Consider the following 17,686-nt stretch of genomic DNA (forward strand, 5'->3'; position numbering starts at 1 on the left):
ATTACTTTAAAGATCATGTGGCTGACTGCACTCCCTCTCTGCATCAGATCAGGCAGTGCTTTGGTTTATCTCTGTCTGATCCAATATATACAACTAGGATGGCAAGCCATTTTTTGGGGGGTGACACTTGTCACCCCATAGTGACACCTATGTTGTTGATCCCTGTATGTACTTCTACCTATGTACAGCATAAGCAATTTTCAAATAACTAATTTATTCGAGTAATGACTTTTGAAAATTGCCCTCCCCATGATGTTGAATAGTGTAAATCTTACTGGAAAGTCCATGATTTACTTTGCTGATTTCTATGTCTCTAAGACCTCTGATGGTGTTTTTCTATGTGTATTTTCAGATATTGTGTACAATTTCTGTTACCCAAAGAATATAGCCTTATCCCAAATCACCATGGAGATCAATGGAAAGAAGAAACTCCATGCATTGTCATTGGCTGAGAAGATTCAAGTGTTAGAGATGCTGAATGAGTCCAAGATGTCACAGTCAGAGGTGGCAAGGCATTTCCAAGTTTCTCAGCCACAAATTTCCAGGATCTGCAAAAACAAGGAGAAACTTCTTGCCGACTGGTGCAGTGGAACAGCAAATCGAGAAAGGAAACGCAAAAGGGAATCCAAATACAGTAGCATCGATGAAGCCCTCCTCTGTTGGTTTCATATTGCCAGGAATAAGATGTGGAACATCACGGGGCCTATGCTGCTTCAAAAGGCAAAGGAACTGGCAGATATAATGGGCCAGGAGTTTATACCTAGCATTGGCTGGTTAGTTCGATGGAAACGCAGAAACAACATTTGTTTTGGCCAACGATATGCCTCTCGAGCTCCTTATGTCTCTGAGGCTGTGTGTGATGAAGCTGTAGCTTTTAATTTGCCACAAATCCTAGAGAATTATGCACCAGAAAATGTGTTTGGTTGTAGTGAGATTCCATTACTTTATAAAATGATTCTGGAAAAAAAGATTATATCTAAGAAGGAGAAGAAAATAATTTGTATTCTCTTGTGTGTCAATAGCTCTGGCACTGAGAAAAGAAAGCCAGTGGTTGTGGGTACACATATGTCACCTCGTTGTTTCTTTGGTATTAAAAATGAAATGTTACCTGTTTTCTACAGAAGCAGCTGTAATGGTTGGATAACACCCAACATCTTCTCAGAATGGCTGATGGACTTTGACAGGGAAATGGGAAAACAGCATCGAAATGTGGCCCTTATTCTAAGTAGTAATATCACATTCCTGGATTTTGAGCTGCACCACATCAAGCTGGTCTTTCTCCCTTTGCACAACATGACCCTCTCACCTTTTCATGTCAAAATTGTCCAGGAGTTTAAATCCCATTACAAGCATAGGCTGATGACCAAGATTGCATCCATCCAGAGTGAAACCGAGAGCCCTTCAATTTCAATAGCAAATGGTCTTTCCATACTGGACGCTATGCATATGGTAGCGGCAGCCTGGGAGAAAGTAAGTCCCTTGCTGATCAAGTTTTGTTTTGCCAAGGCTGATGTCCATAAAGGAGAGAAATCCCTTGCTGCCCAGTGCAGTCTGGCCCCTCCAAAGGGCATGAACTTGGAAGATTTTCGCCGGTTTGTTGATTTGGAGGAGGAGTTTGCATTTGACCAGCAGAAAGAGACTTACTTTTACAAAGAGGAGGAAGAGAGTGATGGGAGTGACTGTGAGGAGTTATTGGACAGTCTTCCCACTAAAGCAGATGCGCTTAAAGCCTTGGGGACTCTGCGTAGGTGGTTTGAGTGTAATGGCTCCCCCAAGGACATATTCCAAAAATTTTATGACTGTGAAGAGGAAGTGGAAAAGCTGTGCTGTCAGTGAGTGTACAAGCAGGAGAGTTGGCTTCCCTACTATGTGGATTTCTACCATGTTCAGTTCTCACCTGTGCGCTCTGAAAGACACTTGGAAAAAGGAAATAGATCACATGAAAAAGCTAAATAGCAGATAGAGGAATTTATCTGAGGAGATGTAAACTCCAACTATAAAAATGAGATTACAACCTAGAGAAATTACCTTCAAATCTACAAAGAAATATTCACTTCAGCTAGTGTGAATCCTCCCAGTATAGGCAATGTGCATAGCTAATATGTCACCAGATACCTCTTAATTAATGTAGGGTCACTTATTATATATATATATATATATATATATATATATATATATATATTTATATATATATATATATATATACTATATATATATATATATATACAACCAACATTTTTTGTTTCATGGTAATATGACATTCAGGGGATTCCCCATGAAGGTCCCACTGGTGGAGCTAAAACATTAGTAGTGTGAACATATGTATTTATAAGTGTCCATCATACTTTAATTAAGGTGTTCCAGCCTCATTTTTCTGTATCTAAAAGCCTAATGAAAACCTATGTTATTGTTGCATTTTTCTTTCCAATGGAATGGTATTTCTGGGGGTTTTTTGAGGATGTTATAGATTGGTGTTTCCCAAACCTCTCCTGGAGGCACACTAACCAGTCATATTTCAAGATAGCCATAATAAATATGCATGAGAGAGATTTGCATACATTGGATACCTGGTGTATGCAAATCCATCTCATGCGTATTCATTGTGGCAGTCCTGAAAACCTGACTGGATAGATAGGAGAGGGTTGGAAAACACCATCCTAGGAACAAATATTTCCCTAGCTGCCAAACCAAGTGCAGGGTTGTTAATCTTCTCTGATTCAGATGCTCTGTTTGCTGCACTAGGCATTTGCTACTCACTTCCATGTACTTTATTCATTGAAACCCAAAGATATAGATAAAAGCAGCATAATGTGATTATACAGTACATTTGAGATATTTCTAGGGGTTTTACTGAGCAGTAAAAATATTATAGCGATGAACTAACTAATCTGTTACTGGAGGACATGACAGAGGGCAAAATAGAGAACAGTCTGGATGAGAAGCTCAGAAAATGGTCACAATTTTGAAACATGGGTAAAACAAAGAGGAAAGCTGAGCACAGAAAGAACTGTTGCACTATAGGTGCCATCCTTCACATTGAAGATGGCACTTGATGGTGATGAGAGAATTATAGTATTTGTATGATTTCAGTATGAACACCTATGAATGTCACTGGAAACATGTAGCCAACAAGAATCATAAATGATTGGACATCATGTGATAGGCTTGTTGGTCATAAGTTGACAATGTAATATAAGTAAATTATATTAAGGTTAATTATCATTATGTTATATAGTGGATTCTTTCTGGGTTGTGTTGCCTTTTATTGAATCAACATAAAAATAATCCAGAGGTCATTAGAGCTCTATTGAGTTCAGTTTCTTCCGATTGCTATACAATAAAAATGCAATTTATATTTATATAACATCCTCCTTAAAAAGAGAGCTCAGAGTAGTTCACAACATAATAATCAAAATACAAGAAGGTCCATATTCAGCCATTATCCAGTGAGCAAGGTAGCCAGATAAACTTATCCAGCTAACCCGAGCAGAATATTCAGCAGCATGGCCATACCACTGAATATACTTGGCTATCTTAAAGTTAGCTAGATAAGTTTATCTGGCTAAATATAGGACAACGAAATATTTGTCCTAGACTTATCTGGCTAACTATAAGATAGCCGATTATATTCAGCAGCATGACCACGCCACTGAATATCTCGGTCAAGTTAGCCAGATAAGTTTATCTGGCTAACTTGCTTAGCTAGATAGTATCTGAATATGGATCTCCTTGTATTTTGATTATATTGTGAACCCGAACTGACTAACTAAACTGAATAAGCTGAAAATCAGCACTTATCCAGCAAGAAAGCCTGATTCACTAAGGCTTTTCTCCCATTCTGTGACTATGGGAAAAATGTTTAATGGATCAGGCCCTAAGTTAGCCAGATACGTAGCTCCTTCCTGGAATGCCCCCTTTCCACCCTTCACTTATCTGGCTGACTGTTTAGCCAGATACACAACAGCCAGTTAAGTGGCTGTCAGCCAGCTGGGCTGAATTTTCAGACAATGCCACTTAACTAGCTAAGGCCAGGCTTCATCATTCCATGCGGAATGATGAAGCCTGCGCTAAAGGGGGTGGGGGGTGGGGGAGCAAAGGAGGGGGTGGGTGGGCGATAGTCCATAGCCGATTGCACCACAGCGGTGCAATTTCACCTGCTGCAGTGTGGCCGGCTGCATGCTATTGCGGGCATCGCGCCACCATAAAAGATGGTGCTATTCCCCGCACTACTGCCGGTGATAATGTTTAAAACATTATCGCCAGCAATGGTGCCTCCACCAACTCCTCCCTAACTCTTCCCCGACTCCTCCCCTCCCCCTAATTTAAATGTTACCACCGTGAAAAGGCCTTAGAAAATAACCCCCTAAGTTGGAACTTAACCAGTTAAGTGGCACTGAATATTGGCCTCAGTATTTAAATATTTTTAACTCATTACTTCCAGTAATATTTCAAACATAAATAAAAATAAACTAAAATGGCAATGGTAAGCGCAGAGCATCTGGATAAGATTGCCAGATAAGCTTATCCAGATAACTGATGTTGGACATTGAGTAGTGGAGATGCGCCTATTGGCAAGATAGCCAGATAAATGTAGCTAACTATTGAACTTTTTAATGCAGTCCTAAAGGTATCTGGCTAAGGGGGTTCATTTCTAAGGACCTATCGCATGTGATAGGACCCTATTGCACGCGAAAAGGGCCTTTTCACGGTGGTAACATTAAAATTAGGGAGGGAGGAGTCGGGGCAGAGTTAGGGAGGAGTTGGCAGCATCACTGCTGCCGGCGATAATGTTTTGAACATTATCGCTGGCAGCAGCACGGGGAATAGCACCACCTTTTACGGTGTTGCTATGCCCACGATAGCCTGCGGCCGGCTGCACCGCAGCAGGCGAAATCGCACCGCCGTGGTGTGATCGGCTGCGGGCTATCGCCCGCATGCCCCCTCCTTCACCCCCCCCCCCGTCCCCTGTAGCGCATGTTTCATCATTCCGCACGGAATGATGAATCCTGGCCTAAGTTAGTTCTCTAATGCTGAATATCAAAGTTATTTGGCTAACTTAGCAGAATAACTAAACTCTGCCCCTGGAACTCCTCCGCTTTATCTAGCAAAGATGTCTTCGGCTAATTACTTAGCTGGATGAACCAGACTAATTCAGCACTTTGGAAACTATAAATATCACCATTTGTGCAGCTAAGTTCAGCATTTAGCCAGACAAACACCCTGAATATGTACACCTAAAATAATAACTCCATAGGGCACAATAATGCCAAATTTATTTATTTATAAAATCTTATATTCCGTATCTTCCAAAAATATTGTGTAATGCACACAATAACTAGCAATAACATCTACCCACAAGATATTGAATCAAAAATCCATATAATATGAAAAAAAAATAAAAAATAACAGAACTGAATATATTGGGGTGGAATCAAGATGGTGGTATGTTCAACTGTGCATTTGTTCGATCGCCTTGTTTCTTAACAATATAATTTGTTTTTCTTTTTTGCCTTTGGATGCTGCCCAAGAAAGGAAAGATTAGGGTCTACCCCTCAGACCCAACATCTTTACCCCTGGCAGCATACTTTAGTTATGCCAGATAAGCATCTGGAGTTGGTGAGGAGGACCTTATTCCTGCTGCGGTGTTGGCTGAGAAGAAAACGTGTGTTGAGTCTCCAGGATCGTATACCGCCAATGAGACTTGATGTGATTGGAACCCTCTTACAGAAGTTAATGCCAATTGATTGTTGCACTCAGCAGTCCATGGGCTCTTACTGCAAACCACCGAACTCACCTCCCAGCTGGGCCTTGCACTTCAGCTTCCAGCACAGCCCAATCTCCCAGCAGCTTTGCAGCATGTCATCGCAGCAGGATGTTACCAATAGCTCCCGCGGCAGGATGTCGCTTAAACCGCCTGGTCCCGCTCCTCCTAGGGCACGCACACGCTCGATGTCATCAGGTTTAAAGGGCCTGTGGCAGGAAAATGCTGGAGGTGCCTCTTGATGACATCATCCCCTCAGGCCTATGAAAGGCCCCTGTGGATTCTCCACCAATGCCTCGGCAACAGGTCTTTCTACTTGCTAGTAGTACATGTTACAGCATCTCCTGTTTTCAGTTCTAGTGCTCTTTGTCTTTGTTTTCCAGTTCTAGTGGTCCTTGTCTTCGTTCTTCGGTTCCAGTGGCCTTGTCTTCATTCTTCAGTTCCAGTGGTCCTTGTCTTCCTTCTTCTGTTTTAGCATTCCAAGTCTTCATTTCTTCTCTGTGTCTGCCTGGTCTCTCCTATCCTCCTGCCCTGCCTATCTATCCAGCCATTCCCTTTGGACAGATACCCAATATTGACTATGGCCTGACTCCTGAACACTCTTGAAAGCTGCTTGCCATTAACCACTGCCTGACTCCTGGATACTCTTGAATGCTGTCTGCCAATGATCCTGGTCTGCCATCAGATCCACCTACTCTGACCCAGCAACCTCGACAGACCTCACCACGATCAATAGAGTGTCCCACCTAAAACCCGCCGGCCCCAGCACCCAAAGGCTGAACCTGAGGGGAATGTGGGATGGTAAAGGCAAAGCTCCAGTTGGGCCTCTGCTTCTTCTGAGTCCATCTGCCGATGGTGAGGACCTGCAGGGCTCCTTCCTGCAGGTTGCATCAACCCCGCCTTGGTCTAAGAGTCCACAAACTCAATACTGATTATATGGCACTGCAGGTCCTGCAAAGGGGAGACAGAGTGGTTTTGGAGCTGCACAGAGTTTCTAGACTTTGGAGGAAGAAGAAGCTTATTGCTTGGTCTGGGGCAGTAAGGAAATAGAGGAGACTGAGTTGGAGGCAATGTTATAACTCCAGAGAAGAAGCAGTTTGAATCTCTGATAGTAACCTCATTTAAGTTAACTAGTATACCCCTCCCTCCTTTGACAAAGTTATCTGTGGTTACACTTGATAGTATCTGGATGGTGCTGATAAGACTGGATGTTGCTATATCTAATACTGTTTTGGTCTTGAGTTTCTTGGTAAAAATTGTGGATGTGCTTGCATACAACTAGAAGGTGGAGTCTAAGGAATTTAAAGGGAAATTTGGAGAAAGAGAGAGGAAGAAATTAAAGAAATCATATTGGTGCAAGCTGTTTTGGCTCAAGATATAGAAATGCTTGAGACAGTCCTGAGAGGGGCAACCAAAAATGGTATGGGCTTCATATGGAAAATCCTATGAAATGAGTCTGAAGGAACTTAATATGTTTACACTAGAAGAGAAGTGAGATATGGGGGAATATGATACAGACATTTAAATACCTGACATGTATTAATGCTCAGGAAGCAAGCTTTTTCACTGGAAAGGAAGCTGTAAAACTAGGGATCATAAATTCGAAACTCTAAGGGGGTAGATTCAGGAACAATATTGTGAGGCATTTTTTCATGGAGAGGGTAGTATAACCTGGGAATGCCCTCCTGAAGGAGGTGGTGATCACAATGACAGTGACAGACTTAAAAAAGGATTGGGATAAACACAGAGGATCCCTGGTGGCAAGAGAATGGTAATGAAGGAACTGCATAGCCTTCATTGAGTGATGGTTATAGGCAAGGGCAGCAATAATATGACTGAATTGTACTTCCTAGATGGCATGGGAAACCTGCATGGAGCAGCAGCCGCAACTCTAGCAGGGGCACAATGGGATTGGGGGTTGGGTTCCATGTGCAAATTTGATCTACTTTCGGTAAATTTGCATAAAATTGTTGCTGGGCAAACTAGATGGGCCTTATGGTCTTTATCTGCCATCATTTACTATTTTACTATATTAGGATAAATTGGTGTTTCATAGGAAATTGGAGCAAATAGAAAATCTAAGCCAGATATTTGAATCTTAGATTTCAGAACTTTCCTAAGGTCCCTGGGATGACACCGATAGACTTATTTAAGCAATATCATATGGAAATGCTGGGTATTTCTGCTGAAGCCTCAAATCAACTTATCTGGAGTCAAATGAATGGGGGGGGAGTGAAGGGAGAGAAGAATGAGCCGTTCAGATTTCTGAAAGTTTTGATTTAACTGCCTTTTAAAGAAATCAGCACAGGAGGAGATGGAAGAGATCACTTTATTAGTTTCATTCATGTTTCAGCAAGATCTTGATAGGGTTATGCATTTATAATTTCGCAGAATGTAGACTGTGTTTATGGGGCAAAAAACGTAGTTCTAACCAAGTATTAAAAAATTTACGCAAAAGAGGAGAGAAATGTTTCTGGCAGTGCGCCAAGAAGTGCAAGCTCATGGGGCAACGTTTTTACTTTGATATCCTTGCAAATGTATATTAAATATGGGGTAGATTTTAAAAGCTTGCGCACGCACATCCATGTGCGCGCACTACCCGGCGCGCTCACATGGGCAAGCGATTTTGTAACATGCGCGCCCCAGTGTGCACATGTTATAAAATCGGGGGTCGGAGTGCAAGGGGGTGCACATTTGTGCAACCTGCACATGCCGATGCCCGCAGCCTTCCACAATTCACTCCCAGTCTGCTCCAATTTAGGAGCAGCCTAGGAGGGAACTTCCCTACCCCCTATGCTAACTTTCCTACCCCTTCCCTTAACCTCCCCCCAAATCCTTGTCTTATCTGTTGCGCCTGCTTCAAGCAGGCACAGGCTGTGCGTGCCGGCACAGCAGCAAATGGCTGCTGTGCCAGGCGCCTCTAGCCCCACCCATGCACGGCCCCACCCCGCCCCCGTACTGCCCCTTTAAGCAACCCCAGGACTTACACACTTCCTAGGGGTTTACGCATGTGGCCGGGCCTTTGAAAATAGGCCCGGTGCACGTAAGGCCACCTTTGCATGTAAAACCCCGGGTTTTACACACATAGGTCTTTTAAAATCTACCCCTATGCTGTTAGCTTTTGCTAGGTTTTTGCCCTTGTCCAATTATGTTTTTTCCTTGATAAAAAAAGATTACTAGTATTGACCAGAAAATGTTGTATGGCATTGTGGATATAACATCTAGTTATTCTATTTTCTTTACGTTTTTAAAATTACCTCCCTTTTTACCTTCATTCCCTCCATTATTATTGGTCTAATGTGAATTGTCTACTTATTTAGGTTTATGCGATTATTTCCGTGGTTTGAGTTCTTTGGGTGTGGAATTCAATATTGCGGTGCTTTAGGCAAGAGTGTCTTGTTTAAATTGCAAAATCTATAAATATAAAATAAAAAAATATATAAACAAAACAGTTGTTGGAGTCGTGGACCCTTAGACCAAGGTGGAATTGGCACAACCTGCAAGGAGGAGCCCTGCAGGTCCCCACCTCAGCAGGCGGAGTCCAACGAGACAGAAACCTAGATGTAACTTCGCCTTACCAGCCCACCCTCTCCTCAGATCGAGCCTTTGGGTGCCAGAACCAGCAGCTCTTAGGTGGGGGCCTCTGCTGATAGGGAGGTCTGAGAGAAAGGCAGTGGTTAGTGGCAGGAGGTGTTCAGGAAAGTCCAGGAAGGAGGAAATGGTCAGTGGCAGGCGGCATTCAGGAAGGTCCGAGAAGCAGTGGCAGGTGATGTTCAGGAAGGTCTGAGAGGCAGACAATGGTCAGTGGCAGGCGGTGTTCAGGAAGGTCCGAGAGGCAGACAGTGGTCAGGAAGGTCTGAGAAGCAGGCAGTGGTCAGTGGCAGGAGGTGTTCAGGAAGGTCTGAGAAGCAGGCAGTGGTCAGTACTGGTTATCTGTCTGAAGGACAAGGCAGGATGGATAGGCAGGGCAGGAAGGCAAGGAGCAAGAAAGAAAAGGCAAATGAGGAGACGAAGAACTGACCTCAAGGACTCAGGAATGAAGACAGGAGCCACTGAACTGAAGATTAGGATAAAGACCACAGGAACTGAAGATGAACACAGGAACTGGAACTGAAGACGCCAAAGCAACTAACACTGCGAAGTCGTACAGAGACCTGTTACTGAGGCGCTGATGGAGTGTCAGTGTGGGCCTTTTATAGGCCTGTGCCCATGATGTCATCATGAGGTACTTTGAGCCTTTTCCCACCATGGGTCCTTTAAATGTGGTGAAGTCAGGTGCACAGCACCCTAGGAGGAGCAGGGTCAGCTGGCATTGGCAACATCCTGCCACATGGAGTGTCGGCGGTGTCTCACCAGTTAGGAGCATGGCAACCTGCCATGAAGGAACCAGGTGTGCCGCGTTGGGAGGCGGGGAAGCCAGCACGGCCAGGGAGGTGAGAGTGGCAGTCCTTGGAGTATAACAGTGAATAGTGAATGAACAATCCTCTAATTAGTCATAAAAGTTAACAAAAAGAAAAACTGTCAGGTGATATTTTTTTATTGGACTAGCAGTACAGTTTTTGGCTGCCTTTCAAGCACTAAAACTCTCTTCTTCAGGTCAGAATTCAAATGAGCAAATGATGACATCACCTGGAAATATAAAGTAGTGTGGCTGCTATTAATGATCCATATCGTAGCCACACTACTTTATATTTCCAGGTAAGTCCATCTTTTGCTCATTTGGATTCCGACCTGAAGAAGAGAGCTCGTGAAAGCTAGTAAAGACATGTATTAAGTTAGTCCACCTCAAACAGAATAAAGAGGGAGGCAAGATGGCGTCCCGAGAGGAGGCCCGTTTAGATGCCGCTTGTACCTAGTTTCCTTGATTTGCTTTCTTCTTACCATGCTTCTTAAAAGAAAAGGCAAGGTAAGGGTTTTCCCTTGATTTCACCTCACCCTGATGTGCAGCCTCTGATTATATCTTTCGTATTGGGGGGGGGGGGGGGGGGGTTTATTCCCCATTGTAGGAACAGATAGAGGAATGTCGTTTTCAGTAGAGGATGAAGTTTCATTCTGCCTTCTTAATATCCAAGCGCCGCCAGCTCAGAGAAATGGCTCTTCATGTGGACTGCCGATATCGCAGACTGATAAGGTCACGGAAACAAAGCCAGTGGAGGGAGTCCGCTAAACTGTGAAGGAGGAAACTCTGGCATTTTCATCTCTGCAGGGGAGAACTGGAAATGAGGTGGAGACTGTCGATCCATCGTACCTGGAGGTTTCGTGGTCTGTTGACTAGGATATCAGTGGTGTTCTTCCTGTGTCTTCTCTTCGAGTGGAATAGCACCCACCTCTTCATGAGTTTCATCTATTGCCTCTTAAGCCAACGGTTGTGACTTTAGACGTGCTATGGGAGCTAACAGCTAGGCTCAAGTAAGCCAATAAGTCCTGTAATACCAAGACTGATTTACTAACTACCAGGCTAGGTCCAATGATTAGGAGACATGAGGAAACTTTGCAAGGTGTACATTCATCTATTCAAACTATGGAATCTGATATCCAGCATATTAAAAAGTTCAATGTGGCTACAATTAAAGATAGAACTCTATTTAGAAGAATTGAACTTTTAGAAAACTGGAACAGTTGTATTAACCCCATGCTGGTGAAATCTCCTAAAATTTTAGGGAAATTGCCTTATATTACCTTTAAAAAGATACTTTTATGAGGTCTGTCTTATCCCTGAGGATCAGGCTCCTTCAATCAATAATGTTTTTGTTTTTGGTTTTTTTTGGGGGGGGGGGAGTTCCTACTTCAGTTCACAATGATCATTAGCCCAACCTGGTGGTTCTGGGGACTTTTTAAACCTTACCAATTTTTGGGAGCGGTCAGGACCAGAAGTAATAGAGTGTAGCACATTGTTAGTTTCCTTTGTAGTTGAGCTAGATATCAGTAAGACTATGAAATTTTATTTTAGGGATATGAATTCTCAATTTCATGGTCAATGATTTAAAATGTTTCCTAATATATCTAAAGTAACACATGACAGGAGAAGGGGTTTCCTCTCATTAAGGCAGAAAACTATTTCTTTAGGTGCCTCTTTTATTTTAAGGAACCCCTGTAAATGTCTTGTTAAATTGAATAATGACATTTTTTTGCCCCTGAACAGTTGAGGGCTTCTTTGGATGCTAGAACTCAGTTGCAGATCGTACGCTCTTCTAGTTAGTCAGTTAAGATAGATTTTTTTTTCAGCATTTTAACTCGGGTTATGCTTTTTCCTGTTATTTTGGTTTCCTTTATATCTCCTTGGAAATATGCCTCCTATAACTTGTTGGTATGTGATGTGTTTAGGTTGCCTAATTTTGTATTTTATAGAATTGTTACTTCTCTTTTTCCTTTCTTATTAGTTTCTGTTGGCACCTACATGTTACCTGAACAAGATCTGATTATGCTTTTTCATAAAAGAAATTATAAATAAACAGTTAAAAAAATAATACATAATCTGATATATATTTTTTTGTATTTTATTTGTTAACTTTTATTTCTGTGCATTCAAGTGGGACTAGCATGGCAATCATGCTACATTGTTAGTTAGTCATAACACTCATCACAATATATGATATTCCAAAGTCAGAAGGAACAAAAAAAGTTAGAACAGCTGCAGGCATCAGAACTATAGTTTTAGGAAAGCAACTATAAGCTGTCAATAAAATAATAACATATCAACAAAATATCAACTCCAATCCCCTCTTTCACTAAGAGCAGAGGCAGAGGGAACCACCCACTATCAATTCCCAGCCCAAACATAACAATTTTGAGGCCCATATTCAGAAGCATTCAGATGGATAATACTGAAGTTTTCTGGCTAAATGAATATTTGGGCTCTTAACAGGCTATATTTTAGCCGGTTAATGAGTTAGCCGGCTAGAATTTAAGACATTAAGTTAGGGGTTTTCTGGGGCATAACTGGGAGGAGTTGAGTTAGCAGGCTAAAATATTCAGAGTTAGCCAGATAACTTAGGCCTGGATTTATCAAAATGCGGTAAGTACCGCATGCGATAGCAAAAGGGGTGTGTTTTATGCTAATATAGCATTTATCGCAATTTGCACTAATTACCTGTGCGAAGAGCTAAGTTAGTGCAAATTGCGATACCATTTCAGATTCTGCGATAAGTGCCAGACCTGTTGTATTTCCATCATTCAACCACCAGGGGACCATTGTTAATGGTCCTAGATGAGAGAGAGAGAGCTTGGAAGCTAGGTTGAGAGAGAACATTGCCCAAATCTCATCTTGGAGTGAGTTTCCTCACTCCGAAGGCCAGCAAATCTTCACAAGAGACCACTGTTCTGTTCGTAGGTGTCACGTAAAATGTCAAAGTGGCCCCTAACCCCCTACACTCTTACCTAAATCCCACCTCGAGTTACTAGGTGGGCCTACCATAGGGATATAAATACCAACTATGGGCCATGATATTATGGCTAGTCTGCTTATCCCTGCAATAAGCAGCTTGGGATCCTGCCAAGTACTTGTAACCTAGATAGGCCAGTGCTGGAAACAGGATATTGGGCTTGATGGATCTTTGGTCTGACCCAGTATGGCAAATCTTATGTTTCTGCTGCTTTGAGAAGAAGACAGAGTCTGTAAACTAGTATCCATGTCCTCCTCCTTTCTGGTGCATGCCACTGTTTGAAATACCAATATCTTTCACCATACTATAAGGAGTCAGGGCCCCAAAAGATTAGATGTCTGCAGGGTGCAGACAGGAAGCCACTCTATGAGAAAACCTGCTATGTGTGATATTTCTGCGCTACCTGAAATTTAAGGTAAGTTGCATCATTTGTTTGTTTTGCTTTGCATATCATTTTTTTTCACTGTAAATAGATTGCACAAAAGGAAGCAGCCAGAGTCTGCCTCCTTATTCCTTCTGGCTGTTTCCAAGCCTCTATTGCCGAAGTTACCACTAGGGATGTGAATCGTTTTAGGACGATTAAAATTATCATCCGATAATTTTAATATCGTCTTAAACCGTTATGGAACACAATACAATAGAGATTCTAACGATTTATCGTTATAAATCGTTAGAATCGTGAGCCGGCACACTAAAAACCCCCTAAAACCCACCCCCGACCCTTTAAATTAAATCCCCCACCCTCCCGAACCCCCCCCCAAATGACTTAAATAACCTGCGGGTCCAGCGGCGGTCCGGAACGGCAGCGGTCCGGAACGGGCTCCTGCTACTGAATCTTGTTGTCTTCAGCCGGCGCCATTTTCCAAAATGGCGCCGAAAAATGGCAGCGGCCTAACACGATTGGACGGCAGGAGGTCCTTCCGGACCCCCGCTGGACTTTTGGCAAGTCTTGTGGGGGTCAGGAGGCCCCCCCCAAGCTGGCCAAAAGTTCCTGGAGGTCCAGCGGGGGTCAGGGAGCGATTTCCCGCCGCGAATCGTTTTCGTACGGAAAATGGTGCCGGCAGGAGATCGACTGCAGGAGGTCGTTCAGCGAGGCGCCGGAACCCTCGCTGAACGACCTCCTGCAGTCGATCTCCTGCCGGCGCCATTTTCCGTACAGAAAATGGCGCCGGCCATACGCGTATGGCTGGCGCCATTTTCCGTACGAAAACGATTCGCGGCGGGAAATCGCTCCCTGACCCCCGCTGGACCTCCAGGAACTTTTGGCCAGCTTGGGGGGGGCCTCCTGACCCCCACAAGACTTGCCAAAAGTCCAGCGGGGGTCCGGAAGGACCTCCTGCCGTCCAATCGTGTTCGTCTATGGCCGCCGCCATTTTTCGGCGCCATTTTGGAAAATGGCGCCGGCTGAAGACAACAAGATTCAGTAGCAGGAGCCCGTTCCGGACCGCTGCCGTTCCGGACCGCCACTGGACCCGCAGGTTATTTAAGTCATTTGGGGGGGGGTTCGGGAGGGTGGGGGATTTAATTTAAAGGGTCGGGGGTGGGTTTTAGGGGGTTTTAATGTGCCGGTTTGCGATTTTACGTTTTTTCGATTTTTCACGATTTTTCACGATTTTTCACGATATTTTACCCCCCCAAACGGCAACAATATGATTCCCTCCCCCTCCCAGCCGAAATCGATCGTTAAGACGATCGAGGACACGATTCACATCTCTAGTTACCACATATGGTAGTAGCAGTGGGATCTTTTGCCTAAGCAGGAAGCATAGGCAGAAGTCCACAGCTGCAGCAGCAGAAAAAAAAACCCTGCAGAGCTTTTTTTTCTCTTTTTCTTGGGGCCTCCAATTGTACTCACCCATGGAAGTTATTACAAGCCAAGTAGATAGTCTGCCTGTGCAGACAGGATTCAAGCAGTAAATTAAGGCTGGACAGGCCAGTAGGTTTTTTTGCTTTTTCCCCTTTCCTGTCCCTGGAGAGGCACCAGTTTGGAGGCAACTTGGAAAGCAGGGAAGACAGAGCAATTGATCCAGGTCCTTGCTATAGGGCAGCAACAATTGCAGAACACCTTGCAAACTCAAAATTGATCAACAGTAGGTGCTACAAGAACAATTTATGCAGCAAAACACAGTGCTAACTCAGGAAGCACAGGCCATGCAGACTGCTGTGACCAGGCCACCTTCCTTGTCGCCAGTAGTACTTAAAATGGCCCCAGAAGACCTTGATTGTTTCCTGAGGAACTTTGAACAAACCACTTGATTGGCAGGCTAGCCAGAAGATAGTTAGATGACCTATCTGGGGAATCTACTCACCAGGAATAGTCAAGAAGCCTTCCAAACCGCCAATCCAGAAGGGAAGGCCATCAGGAAGTCAAGGCCGCCATCTTTGAGAGAGCGTGACTCACCCCAGAAGCCTACTGCCAGCAATTTCTGCAAGGAGTTCTTTAACTATAGGAAATTCTGCGAAACCTTTTCCACTGACTTAAGGAAGTGGCTGCGCCTGGAAGGGAAGACCAGGCTGGAGGTAGCCAATGCCGTTTTGCTAGAACAATTCCTAGATGACCTGGAATGCCCTATTCGGCAGTGGATGCGGAGACACCCGAACCTTATGCTAGAGATGACCTTAGAAATGGTGGACACGGGTTCAGGGGGGACCATCCGACCCAAATAGAGGATGCCAGAGATCTAAGAACAGGAGACCCTGACAGCAGGTGGAGCCAGACTTTTCACCTCAACCTCAAAAACCCACATCACCGCAATATTTCATCTGTGGAGAGAGAGGCCATTTTGTATGGAACTGTCTCAGCAGGGAAGATGTACCAATGTGCATTAATGATATGGCCCCATGCTTTTGTAATTTCATGGATCTCCCCAGCCAAGGAATCTCTAGATTTGTGGTTAAGGTTAAGCTAGATGACATTAATTTTACAATTCTATTGCAGAAGATGAATTTCTACTCTATGACTCATTGCCTGCTAGTTGACCATGCACATTCAATGTGCTACATAAGAACACCTGATTGCCTAGCTGTAATATCCAGCATGAATGGGTGGAGAGTGGTAATTGTATTGTTTGGTTGTGTGGAATTAGAATAGAAAACACCCTCTGGGTTTCTTAGGGTTTTCATTACTAGGCCAGTTCTGAAAGAGTAATGCAGTGGAACAGACAGCAGAGCTAAACAATTTGTTTTTGCATGTGTCTAAAGTCTTATGATCTGATTAAGAAATGAAGGATTAAGTCATAACTGTCTGAAATCAAGAATTATTTTAAGGGCACACCTGGGATGAAATCATAAATGAAACTGTTATTGTTCACCATTTTGTAGGAAATAAACATGTTTTCCAGTTGAAAGAAGGAAAATCATCACGATGCTTCGTCTAAGATGGAGGACAAAAGGACATCTGGTCCTTGAATCTAAAATGGTTGATAAGATCTAAGACTGAGGAAAGGGGCGTATTATAGCTTATATTATACTAATTAGTAATCAGTATAATCATTGGATGAAATAAATCCCATTCATGATTGGCTCTATGAGGTGATGATGTTTATTTATTTATTTTATTTATTTATTTAGATTTTTATATTCCACTTTTTACAGCACTTCAAAGTGGATTACATTCAGATATTGTAGGATGTCATGAGAATATGATGAAAGGAAGAGGGTAATCAAAGAATAATGTATTGATTGGCTGTGTATGTGTATAATGAAAAGTATACAACCATTTTTAGATTTTAGTGTTAGAGCTGTACTTTTTTCAATAAATCACAAAAAAGAGGAAATTTTGGCTTCATGTCAGCTTTCTTGGTAAAGGCACTCTGCCACTTTAAGAGTTTGTTCCCAGAGACAAAAAAGGGCCCTGTGAGCAGTTTTATTCTGATATCAGGATTTTTGGAAAAGAAATATGGGACATTTTCCTGATTTCTACAGATGCTAACTCGATCCATTTTTTCTGCCACTTAGCTATCTCACCAAATGTGGTGGCAAGCTAAGTGGCCACACCAGTAAGCTTTCTGTCTCTGTATCTGCAAATATAACCTCATGTTGGGAGTATTTATCTCCTTTATCACAGAATGGTGTCCCTTGACATATGCGGCCCACCTTGTGTTCTTTCCAAATGTGTGCTCCTACTCCTTCCCATTCCTCTTGTCTTTATAAAATGTAAGAATGTGAAAGAAATACTGCCAATTACACTTCACATCAACCTCCAGCTAGAAGCCTTGCTGAGAGGATTGCCTTCAATCAGGGAGCTTTGCCCCTTTTTTTTGTTTTGACCATATATGGAAGAGGTTCAATCAAGTGAGTGTATATAAAGACCAGCAACAGCCCAACAAAAGCTCCATAAGTTGCATAGCTTTGTTCTTTGAGTATGGTATTGGTGAACTTGGAATAGTAGGTGGGTTACAGCTATTGTATTTGTTGTTCTTTAAAGGGATTTCTTCATCTGCCTGCTGTATAGTTAGGTATTTACATTATGGCAAGCTCTTCTGAGGCAGGAGACAGATAGACTACATACAGTTCCCTTAGGTCACCTAGGCCGAGCAACTCT

The 17,686-nt window shown here is 43.1% G+C and overlaps 1 protein-coding gene across 1 annotated transcript in view; it reads left to right on the top strand.

The window, feature by feature from the left end:
• TIGD3 (tigger transposable element derived 3) overlaps positions 1–1,942 on the top strand; it is a 36,192-nt gene extending 34,250 nt beyond the window's left edge. Inside the window, exon 2 of the mRNA XM_029613431.1 lies at positions 353–1,942. Coding sequence (XP_029469291.1) covers positions 406–1,836 — 1,431 coding nt within the window. The 5' untranslated portion in view covers positions 353–405 and the 3' untranslated portion in view covers positions 1,837–1,942. The remainder of the gene's footprint in view (positions 1–352) is intronic.
• Positions 1,943–17,686: the final 15,744 nt, after the last annotated feature.

This window comes from Rhinatrema bivittatum, chromosome 8 (assembly GCF_901001135.1).
Source record: "Rhinatrema bivittatum chromosome 8, aRhiBiv1.1, whole genome shotgun sequence".
Classification (NCBI taxonomy): Eukaryota; Metazoa; Chordata; class Amphibia; order Gymnophiona; family Rhinatrematidae; genus Rhinatrema; species Rhinatrema bivittatum.